Source organism: Misgurnus anguillicaudatus, chromosome 8, assembly GCF_027580225.2.
Source record: "Misgurnus anguillicaudatus chromosome 8, ASM2758022v2, whole genome shotgun sequence".
NCBI lineage: Eukaryota > Metazoa > Chordata > Actinopteri > Cypriniformes > Cobitidae > Misgurnus > Misgurnus anguillicaudatus.
The window spans coordinates 22660454-22673011 of NC_073344.2; the positions used below are offsets into that span (position 1 = coordinate 22660454).

Below are 12558 nucleotides of genomic sequence, written 5' to 3' on the forward strand. Positions count from 1 at the left end.
AATTACAGTTGGCTTTAACTCACAGTTTAAATGCTGGTGCTGTCTGCTATTATAAGTATATGTTAATCATACATGAGCTTTTTTCAAGGCCTTGGCTATATGATAATAAATATAGACAAACAACAAAGAAACATCATTAGCTCTCTTTATTCCCCTGTCTTACAAACATACGAATGCACAAAAAGAATCCACCCCCATGCAGGTTCACCAGCCCCAGGACAAATTCAGATGTCTATATAAATGTGTTACTTTTCCTTTATTGAGCAAACAAAACAAAGTAAAAAGGTAAGCTCTCTTTCATACTACACCATCAGATATCCTCATTAATGCTTTCTGCTTCTTCATAGATGAAACCGAAAACTTCATCTTAGTTATCTCATCGCTTGATTTTGCTCTAAATTTTGTGGAGTCAAACCAAGAACTACAAGACTAAAGTGTAACCTGCAACATATTTTTCATTAAGTTTACACTAATGCAAAAGGACAATGAACTCTACAACGCTTCAAAACATTTTACCAGACAGATATGCTGAGTTTTTTGTGAATAATTTCACTATTGTTTTTCTTGGGATCATTATTAACTCTATCAACGGAGTATTTGTGTTTACATTTTTCAGGAGTTCAATTTTCTACAATGACCCGAGATACATATTATATATTCATCTGGTTATGAATGATATGCTCATGGTTTTTATAACTGTAATTCTTACTGTGATGGCTACTGCAGCGACTAATGTCCCTCTGCCATTCTGTATTATACTGTTAACCATCGCCTCCACAACTCATAAGAATACTCCATTGACTTTGGCTGGTATGGCCATTGAGCGTTACATTGCCATCTGTAAACCGCTGCATCATCCTCAGATCTGCACCGTACGCCGGACCTACATCCTCATCTCTCTCATTTGGGGCGTTGGAGTTTTACACGGATTGTCTGACATGATTTTGTTTTTAATTCTTCGCCCTTTACCTATTTTCGCAACTGTTTTCTGTAGTGCAACAAAACTGTATAACACACCCTATCATGAAGAACTGGGCAAAGCTATGAATGGACTTTATACATCTGCTGTGTGGCTGATTCTTGTGTTTACATACTGCAAAGTTCTGGTTACGGCCAGAAGAGCCGATACTGATAAATCCTCAGCTAAAAAGGCCCAAAGCACCATCCTGTTACATGGACTACAACTGATGCTCTGTATGTTATCTTACATCACTCCTGTTATAGACAGGATTTATGTTTCCATGTTACCTGCTTTTCGAACAAAACTGATATTTTTAAATTTCATCGTAACGAACTTATTACCACGATTGCTCAGCCCTCTGATTTATGGTGTACGGGATAAACATTTTTATAGACGCATAAAAGGACTTTTCACATGCAAATTACCTATTGTTAAAGTTGAATCAACTAAGCATTAAGCAAAAAGAATATATTTTGATAAGTACTGTAAATTTGGCTAACATTTTTTTATTTATATTAGAAATGTTGTTAGATTTGTGTTACTGTGGTATTCATACATTCTTGGAAGATTAACATTTTAAAAGTCAAGTGTAAAATTGCTTGTAAAATCGTGTTTTGTAGCTTCATGCCCGGACATTAAAACTCTAGACATGCAAATGCTTAAATATAATCATATTTATTTGTGATGTGTTTCAAAATACTGGCTACAATTTTTTTTTAAATAAAAGATAATAAACTTTAAAACATGCACAAATATAAACATAGATGAACATTCTGTGGTCATGTTAGTGTTAAATTTGGCCAAATGTAAGGGATGAAGGCAGCCATAGTGTCCTGTTATAAAAATAATAATTGTTCAATGATGCTTATATTAAATCTAAATCCATATGTTAAGAGGTTTTCTATATATGTTGTATAATAACCAAAATTTTGCATCAACCCATTATATACACGTTCCTATAGGCTGTCAGGGGTCAACAAATGGTCCTTAGCTGTAAAGTACACCTTTTAAGGGGGTGCTGCCCTATAGTGACAGCTTGGAAGTATTTCTTTTTTGACATTTTTTCTGACAGTGTACAGTATGCATGTTATGTCTTTTTTATTACATTATATTCATTTATGCATTTGGCAGACACTTTTCTCCAAAGCCACTTACAGTGCATGACCTTTTGCCCTGTTAAAACAATGCATACCATTGATGCAGGAGCACTTACTGTATCTAAGTCACAAACTGTGGTTAAAATTAAAAATGGGTGGATGAAAAATTATCTGAGACAACTGAAAATGAAGAAAACACTGTTATCATCAGGGGCGATTCTAGGATTTTCATTTTTGGAGGGCTCAGTAAGGTTATGCCTATATACGAACAATGGTAGAGCATTAAATAGGGTTGCCCGGGGTGGTCACTAAACTTTAAGGATTTTAAGTAATTTAGCCTATAGGCCTATTAAAATAATAATGGATTAATAATAACAATAGGACACCAAGGCACTCTTCAAAATAATAAAACCGCTTTAATAAAGGTGCTCGTTCATAATGGAACTTAAAAATAAAAAATGCGTTTTTTTTTTTGCTCTGATGAAGGCCTAGATGTAGGCAGAAACATGTTGGTATTTTTAAGTTCCATTATGCTTATTTGCCAAAGAGTACCTTCGATTTATATATGCTTTTTTGACATTCTGGATACTGTTTTGAACGCCGTAGCCCTCCAGCCCCTTCTTTGTGGGTAATTGAATAATGGATTAATCTTTGTTACAAAGTCACGGTTAGCCAGTCATAGCAGTGAATGATTTTCTCTTTTTCTTTTCTTATTGAGTTAACTTTAATGACTTCAATGTAAGAGACTTCAACAGTACGCTGTAAAAAATGCAGCATGAATTTCACTTGGTTTTGCAAGTTAATTCAACATAATATTTAAGTTTTGACAAGTAAATAGTTGACATAACTTAGGGGCTGGACACACCAAAACGTTTAAACGCGGCTGAAAACGCCTTGAGGACCCCGAATGCCAGCTGTTTTTCAGCTGAGTGCCAGCTTTCTTCAGCTAAGCGCTTTGGTAGCTCTGATACGTCATCTGTGAGACGGTTGGTTGCTGTGATACTTGTCCCGCCCCACCTCCACTGTGATTGGACAGCCGCGTGAGAACTGACATTGACGAGCGGAGCTTTTCTTCCAAAGTTGAACATTTCTCAACTCTCGGCGCTCAGCGCTGAACGCGGAAAAACCGCCAGGCGCCGGTTTTCAGCGCGGAAGAAAACCGCTAGCTGCTGGCTTATTTGTAAAACGCTGAGCTTCCATTGAAAACAATTGAAAACATGCGCCGGCCGCGGGCGTAAACCGTTGGTGTGCACGCCCCCTTACAGTATAAAAACAGTTTGAAATTTTTAAAAGTATTTTTTTGAAATATGTGTTGATTTTGAAAAAAATGCTAAATTTTGTTTAGTGTACTACTGTATATGATCAAATGCAATAAAATGTTTACATTTGGTTAGGTTAAACAGTTGTTAGTGATACTCACTAAGACAGCTATGCTGTTAAATTGTCAAAAATATGCAAACTTGAACTCAATTGTGCTGTGCACGCGCATTATTGTTGGGTAGGAAGCGCCATGCCGCGCAAACAATGCACATTGCCTTTTCAAGTTCAAGGCAGCAGTCCAGTCCAACACAGTTAATTTCATCATTATACAGTACACTGTTAACCCTGATATTGTCTTTACTTAAACAATCAAATAAACATCACTTAATATTTTCTGTTTTGAAGCCAAAGCTTAAAAAAGTTTAGTTGATTTAACTTTTAAGCTTACAAAATCCATTAAACTAAAACATTCAAATAGAATGAACTTAGAATTATTAGTTCATGTTGTGATGAATACCCATAATCCTTTGGGCCTGAATACTTTGATTATTTTCTGCTTTTCACAGAATAAAAACTGATAAGAACTTTCACTACTCAAAATATTTGTTATAAAATGTCATATAGGTTTAAGCTCTTATATTATTGATGTTGTTTTGTTGTATTTATAATTTTGTGAAGTCACTGTTCACGTGATCAGTGTTTCCATACATTAACCCTGTTCAGAACATTTTATTGGATGTCTCTCCACAGTACTGACAATGTATGTCAAAAACACAGTTTTGTGTGTGTTTCTGTGGAGAATCACGTTTATTCAATGACTGACTTAAAATCAGTCATCAATTCTGTGTTATAAAACCATTTATAACATCAAAAGTAATATAAAGTGATAAAAACTAAAGTTATATGCAAGGGGTTTCCTCACAAATTTCTAGTAATGTCAACTAATCTGGGTTAAGAGTGCAGGAATATTGGAAGAAGTCTATTCAACTTAAAATTGTTGTTAGAACAGTTTATATGTTTAAGTAATCATTACTTAAAGTTTTTAGGGCTACAAGTTTGCTTCATTTTTTTAAGTATATTCAACTTATCCGGGCTTAAAGTGTTTTCAATAAAAACATGGCTAAAGTTTTAAGCCCAATCTATTGGGCTTATACTTTATTCACTCCTTTATTCACCTTATTGGAGTATTCTAAAACACCCCTCTATAATGGCCTAACGACGCCAATGGTTATCATTATTTGTAAACAGGTTTTATAAAAATGCAATAGTATGAATGCAAAAGCGAATGTTAGAATAGACTGAAGTGCCCTCAGGAAAATGACTAACTCATTTAATATTCATGATTTCCACCCTTATCCCTAATCATTAAAATCATACAAACATGCATTAGCACTGCATTAAAACTCAGAGAAGCTGCACAAAGCCACATATTTAGATACAGATATACAGTAAGGTAAGTCCATCTACAAAACACCAGAAACAAAATGTGAATAAAAATATTAATAAGAAATATAAAAACTATATTTTAAGAAACATATTTCTTGTTAAGAATAAAATAATTTATATTTTGTAAAATGATTTATACAATATAATGTATATATATTGCAAAACTTTCCCTATGACTGGATCTGACTGGGCCTTTCTCATATTAACCAGTGCCTTATGTTGTTTTTTTCCAGATCCTCACTTGCAAACACCTGGAGAATGAACTTATCTTATTTTGTGGATAGTTATGAGGAAGCCTTTGTTAAAAACATTGTTATAGTTTCTCTTGGACTTATCATTAATTCTATTAACGCAATGCTTGTGGTCACTTTCTTTTCCAATCCAATATTTTCAAGAGACTCCAGATATATTTTATACATTAACCTTGTAATGAATGACATGATTATGATCTTTGTGTCGGTAGCGCTTTATGTGATGAGCTACACTTTACGACTTGTTAATTTCCCATTTTGTTGCACATTGTTGATGCTTGCTGCAACTACCTTTATGATAAGTCCATTAAATCTGGCTGGCATGGCCATTGAGCGTTTCATTGCTATATGTAAACCTCTGCACCACCATCAGATTTGCACACCACAAAGGACCTACATCTTTATTATTTTTTTGTGGTGTGTAGGAGCCATACCTTCACTGGCAGATATCATTATTTTATTTTCAACACAGACTGAATCTTTCTTCAGGTCTCCTGTTTTTTGCTACTCACCAATTGTGTTTCCTACCAAACCCCACCAGGATCGTACGACTTATTCACAAGTCATTTATATGTCATTAGTGTGGTTAATTTTGATTTATACTTACTGCAGAGTTTTGTTCACAGCAAAAAAGGCAACTTCAAACGGAGCCGCAAATAAGGCTCGAAACACAATACTGTTGCACGGTGTGCAATTACTTCTTTGTATGTTGTCTTATATTACACCAGTTTTGAATTTTGTCATCCTATCTCATTTACCTGCATATAGAACTACTTTAATTTTCTTAATTTATCTGCTCACAAATATTATTCCAAGATTACTGAGTCCTTTGATTTATGGTGCTCGTGATCAGAAGTTTGCAAAGAAAATAAGAGAACGCTTTACATGTAAAGTCTTTATTTTAAAGATTGTGCCATCATGAACTATTTTGTATCGGTGTGTACAAATGATAAGCTATTTAAATTAAATTTAACAGTAATTAATTGTTGATCAATGTTCATACTTGTAAAAGTGTAATATTATGGGATGTTTGATGATTACCAGTGTTCTGTCTCAATCTTATATCATATCCCCCTACATGTTACTCACATACAGTATGTAATTCCAGAGAGAAAGAGTAAAACTTTATTTTGATTAAATGTGCATTTTTCTGTGTTTTGTATTGCTAATGCCTAGCAGCATATCAGAGAGGGAGTGTGTGTGTGTTTCTCTGTGTATGACAATACTCTGTGTATCACATACTGTCAAATGTCAATATTGTTACTCTACCGTGGTAACACAGAATTAACTACAGTAAACCATGATTTTCAGCTATATAAGACCCTTTTTTAGAAACTGTGGACACCAAATGTACTTGGAATCTACGGTATACTGTTAAAAAATTGTCAAAATATGTACCCCAGCTGTGACTTGGGCAGTACCCTTTAAAAGGCCCTAAAATGTATGATTAGGTACAGATGTGAATATATTCGGTACCATTATGTGCCTTTGAGATACTAATACTGTATGTAACTTTCAGGTGCTAGCAGGCCCATTGCCCCCTCAGATCTGATTTGTGCCCCCTCTGTTTTATTTTGTATTCATGGTTACAAATAAAATGTTTAACCTTTTGAGTTAAATAATAATTTAACCTTTTTTTTTAATGTTTTTGGCGCATTTAACACGAGTTTATTTCAGTAATATTGCTGTTTTTCTCTGTAATAATAATAATACAATTTACATGTCAATCCTGCTTCCGTCTCTGTTTATTCATCTCACTATGCTGTTATGTTAACTTATGTGTGGATATGTATTGCCATATGAGACGTTTACTGCCGTTAGCTATATGAATACTCTTGTTTAATATTCAATCATATGCAGAATAATGTGTGCATCTTTGAATAACTATAAGAATACAGTTTCTTTGAAAATAATTTTTGTCAAAGTTTTGAGAAATAATAATGTTGTGAGGGTATTTATTGCCAGATATGAGACGTTTATTGCCGTTGAATACTCTCGTCTACTGTATAATATGGAAATCACATAGTAGGAAATACGGTATTTAATGTGGTATACTGCAAAGTTACCATGTTAATTTTTATTTATGATATATGTGGAGATGAATAAAACTTGATCCATTCATGTCCTGATCACCAGAGATTTTAAACATCCTTGATCCACACTTACTAGTATATCAAATAATATCTAAAGCAGGGGTCTTCAACTAAAATTGGTGGAGGTCCAGTAAATGAACCCTCCGCACCAGACGAGGTCCGGACATGTACTGCACGTAAAAACATAAATTGACAGCTTTCGCCAGACTATAGAAATTAGTGTAAATATTTGTTTTACTAAACAAAATATAGTGTTATCAAGTATATTGAAGTGTTTCTCCATATGTATAAGCATAAATAATCCTTCACAAAATGGATTTCATGTTAATGCTGTTCTGTTACTGTATGTCCTTCAGTTGCTTGGTACAAAATATCTAAATTTATCTAGTAACAATGTCTGACAAAAATATGAAGGGAACAGTGCAAAATGAATTCATCTCTAAATCTTCAAAACACACATTCATTTCCACATAACAACTTAAAAGGAAAACGAAAGTGCTCTTTTCTGCTAAACTGAGATTAACAATCATAATCAATGAATACAAACCTCTCTGGCTTAATCAAACCATATCACATGTTACCTTCATTCTCATTTATTGTCTGTACTTAACTACACTAGTCAACATTCGAAGTGGATCAAAACCCTTCAAAAAAGTTTACATAAAACTAATCCCTAATACCCATTCTTGACAACTTTGATAAACTTTTTTGATCTACTTCAAATGTTGACTAGTATAAATGTAATGTTGAACACCCTCTTCTGTGCTTCAAGTTGCACTGGTAAAAGATCATCATCAATATCAGTCAGAAACACAAACAGGCAAATGTAAACTGCCAGTGTTGGAAAAATGAAAAAGTGCAGGAAAACATTTCTCTCTTAATTTGTACTGTTCCTTCAAGTCTATAGAAATGTAATTAAGCTCAAATGAAAAATAAATAAAATAGGCTGAACTAAGTTGAACTTAAAGACGAAAGCATAAAGTCCTAATTTAAAAAAAACAATGTTTATTGACATGTATTTACTTTTGATAATGTTAAGTGTTGTGAGAATGTTGACTCGCAACTATACGTTGAGCGGAGGTAGCGGACTGAGCAAAGACTGGATGTCTGTCTGTTTATTTGCGGAGCCAAGTTTGTGTAACCATATTCGGCTCTGCCCGGCTGACCCACTGTGGGTACGTCTGTGGTACCTTTAGCCTCACACAATATCCGGGAGCCTGTTTACAGTTTCCCAGCCCATCGCGGTGGCTTCTTCACACCATCAAACTCAGCTATGTGATTCAGTTTGGCCGGTGCCCCCCACAAGAATTCAGGCACCCTTTTAATTTCAGTGAAAAATGCAGATGCTTACATCTTACATGCAGAGATTACTGTCCTACTGCGAAGGACACAATACAGCCGGTCCTTCCAGCCGAGATGAGATCGGGGTTATACAGCCCTTACTTCATAGTAGCCAAGAAAGGCGGTGGGTTAGGAAAGATCCTGGGTCTGCACTCAATGTGTCTCTCCGCAGGACTGGTTTGCAGCCATCTACTTTAAGGACGCGTACTTTCATGTTGAGTGAGGGGCAAGCATATCAGTACATATCTAAATATTTCATATCATTCACCTCTACATATCAGTACCCTTTGGGTTTTCCTTGTTCCCTTCCCCGTGTCTTTCTGTTTGGGTCTTTAAAAATAATTGGTGAATGACACCCCTGCTTATAATTTTTTATAAGTTTTACTTATAACATACTTACAAATAATTACCATTGGCTTTAACTGGCTGGCAAAGTATTATAATTTAGAACAAGAAAACGTGTTTATAATAAACAAGCTTTATTTAAAGGCACACCGCGGAACTTTTTGGCCACTGGGGGGCGCTAGACATGTATTTTTCACGCCTAGCGCCCCTAGAGGCCACAAGTGCCGCAGCACTGTCGCAAAGGAAAAGAACTGGCCAACCTTAAAACTAAACTAAAAACTAAACCTTTAAAAGGCTAAAGGATCAACAATTTGAGGCATCAGGGAGAAACGCAGTCATCTTACAACTTTCTGATGAGGAACTCGTCGTGGCAGAAGCCTATTCTCAATCTGAAGGTTGCAGCCTCCGGATGTCGTATTTCTAAGCTGCATACGTCATCAAGACAGTCTTATTTCAGAATATTAACAATTATAAAGTTGACTACCAGAAGTATTTCCTTGCCTTTTTCGAAACAAATATTTTTGCATCGTCTCTCTCTCCCTCGCCACCAGGATTTTCCGCAATGCCGCTCATTTTTCCTCTCTTTTGTGTGAAAATTGTCACTCCAAATCCAAGTAAACCAATGTGTTTAGGTCTGCCGCTTTGTAATACGTCATGCGAGTGACAGCAGAACGCAGCAAATGAGGAAGAGAGAAGAGAGAAACGCTCGGATCTGATTGGTGAATGAATAGGGTTTGGTTTTAAACTGTGTGAGTTTGAGCAAGTTTGACTGCTATAGCATCCTGGATTGTAATGTAAATACATAGACAGTAAAAGAAAGGTAAATACGTGAACACATGAATGCAGCATCTGAATACAGGGAACTATATGCAAGATAATCGCCGTCATTTACAAAGAAGATCGCATTTACGTTTGAACCAAGATTGTGAGTTTATATAAACAATTGCCTTAAAGGGGAATCGAACCCAGGTCACCGGTGTCATAGGTATGTGGTCCTAAAGACTGTGCCACAGAGTCATACACTCCTTAAGTAAGCCTCCAGCAAAATTCACGTTAAAAACAAATTGTGTGGAGGAAGTGACGTATGCCGTAAAGCAGTCGAATTTTGTAGTTTTTTTGTGCTCTGGTTACTACCAGAAACCCTAAGTTTTAAAGTACAAGTAAAAGCGATACAGACCGTCAGGCTATGGTAGACATGTCATTCAACTTATTTAAAGTCGATGTACTATCACAAAGGTCTTGAAAATTTATTATGAAGGTTGAAATATTATATGGTGTCGCTTTAAGGCCTTGTCTATGTGAGGTACATCATAAATATAGCCAAACAACAAAGAAATGTCATTGGCTCTCTTTATTACCCTGCCTTACAAACATGAATACGCAATAAGCATCCACCCCCAGGTTCACCACCCCAAGACAAATTCAAATGTCTATATAAATGTGATACTTTTCCGATATTGAGCAAATGAACAATGTACTAAACAAAGTAAAAAGGTAAGCTCTCTTTCATACTACACCATCAGATATCCTCATTAATGCTTTCTGCTTCTTCATAGATGAAACCCATTGGGATGAAACAGAAAACTTCATCTTAGTTATCTCATCGCTTGATTTTGCTCTAAATTTTGTGGAGTCAAACCAAGAACTACAAGACTAAAGTGTAACGTGTAACATATTTATTACTTAAGTTTACACTAATGCAAAAGGACAATGAACTCTACAACACTTCAAAACATTTTACCAGACAGATATGCTGAGTTTTTTGTGAATAATTTCACTATTGTTGTTCTTGGGATCATTATTAACTCTATCAACGGAGTATTTGTGTTCACATTTTTCAGAAGTTCATTTTTCTACAATGACCCGAGATACATATTATATATTCATCTTGTTATGAATGATATGCTCATGGTTTTTATAAATGTAATTCTTACTGTGATGGTTACTGCACGGACTTATGTTCCTTTACCCATCTGTATTATACTGTTAACAATCGCCTCCACAACTCATAAGAATACTCCATTGACTTTGGCTGGTATGGCAATTGAGCGTTACATTGCCATCTGTAAACCGCTGCATCATCCTCAGATCTGCACCATACGCCGGACCTACATCCTCATCTCTCTCATATGGGGCGTTGGAGTTTTACACGGATTGTCTGACATGATTTTGTTTTTAATTCTTCGCCCTTTACCTATTTTTGAAACTGTTTTCTGTAGTGCGCCAAGACTGTATAGCACACCCTACCATGAAGAACTGAGCAAAGCTATGAATGGACTTTATACATCTGCTGTGTGGCTGATTCTTGTGTTTACATACTGCAAAGTTCTGGTTACGGCCAGAAGAGCCGATACTGATAAATCCTCAGCTAAAAAGGCCCAAAGCACCATCCTGTTACATGGACTACAGCTGATGCTCTGTATGTTATCTTACATCACTCCTGTTATAGACAGGATTTATGTTTCAATGTTACCTGCTTATCGATCAAAACTGATATTTTTAAATTTCATCGTAACGAACTTATTACCACGATTGCTCAGCCCTCTGATTTATGGTGTACGGGATAAACAGTTTTATAGACGCATAAAAGGACTTTATACATGCAAATTACTTATTGTTAAAGTTGAATCAACTAAGCATTAAGCAAAAAGAATATCTTTAGATAAGTACTGTAAATTTGGCTAACATTTTTTTATTTATATTAGAAATGTTGTTAGATTTGTGTTACTGTGGTATTCACACATTCTTGGAAGATTAACATTTTAAAAGTCAAGTGTAAAATTGCTTGTAAAATCGTGTTTTTGTAGCTTCATGCCCGCACATTAAAACTCTAGACATGCAAATGCTTAAATATAATCATATTTATTTGTGATGTGTTTCAAAATACTGGCTACATTTTTTTTAATAAATAAAAGATTGTAAACTTTAAAACATGCACAAATATAAACATAGATGAACGAACGTTCTGTGGTCATGTTAATGTTAAATTTGGCCAAATGTAAGGGATGAAGGCAGCCATAGTGTCCTGTTATAAAAATAATAATTGTTGAATGATGCTTATATGAAATCTAAATCCATATGTTAAGAGGTTTTCTATATATGTTGTATAATAACCAAAATTTTGCATCAGCCTGTTATATACACGTTCCTATAGGCTGTCAGGGGTCAACAAATGGTCCTTAGCTGTAAAGTACACCTTTTAAGGGGGTGCTGCCCTATAGTGACAGCTTATAAGTATTAATTTTTTGACATTTTTTCTGACAGTGTACAGTAGGCATGTTATGTCTCTTTTATTACATTATATTCATTTATGCATTTTGCAGACACTTTTCTCCAAAGCCACTTACAGTGCATGACCTTTTGCCCTGTTAAAACAATGCATACCATTGAGCTATGAAAAAAGTTTTGTACCTGTAGCCATAAAAGCCCTTAATTCATTAAATGTGTAACCTGTTGGTGTTATATGTGTGTATTATGTGTTGAATGTGATGGGTACAATCTGTGGAAACAAATTTCCTCTAACGGGGACAATAAAGAATGAATCTGAATCTGAATGCAGGAGAACCTATCTAAGTCAAAACTGTGGTTGAAATAAAAAATTGGTGGATGAAAATATTATTTGAGACAACTGAAAAGGAAGAAAAAAACTGTTATCATCAGGGGCGAATCTAGGATTTTCATTTTTGGAGGGCTCAGTAAGGTTATGCCTATATACGAACAATGGTAGAGCATTAAATAGGGTTGCCGGGGGTGGCCAAGGCTAC

At 35.2% G+C, this 12558-nt stretch overlaps 3 protein-coding genes across 3 annotated transcripts; all 3 read left to right on the plus strand.

Annotated features, from left to right (window-relative positions):
* The first annotated feature begins 485 nt into the window (after positions 1–485).
* On the plus strand, positions 486–1418 carry LOC129450885 (odorant receptor 131-2-like). The gene has a single exon (XM_055213921.2). It carries the CDS (start codon positions 486–488, stop codon positions 1416–1418), a length of 933 nt encoding a protein of 310 aa, XP_055069896.2.
* A 3604-nt stretch (positions 1419–5022) lies between these two features.
* LOC129451289 (odorant receptor 131-2-like) lies at positions 5023–5937 on the plus strand. Its single transcript, XM_055214410.2, has one exon. The coding sequence runs from the start codon at positions 5023–5025 to the stop codon at positions 5935–5937; it is 915 nt and encodes a 304-aa protein (XP_055070385.2).
* A 4567-nt stretch (positions 5938–10504) lies between these two features.
* LOC129450884 (odorant receptor 131-2-like) lies at positions 10505–11437 on the plus strand. Its single transcript, XM_055213920.2, has one exon. It carries the CDS (start codon positions 10505–10507, stop codon positions 11435–11437), a length of 933 nt encoding a protein of 310 aa, XP_055069895.2.
* The last annotated feature ends 1121 nt before the right edge of the window (positions 11438–12558 follow it).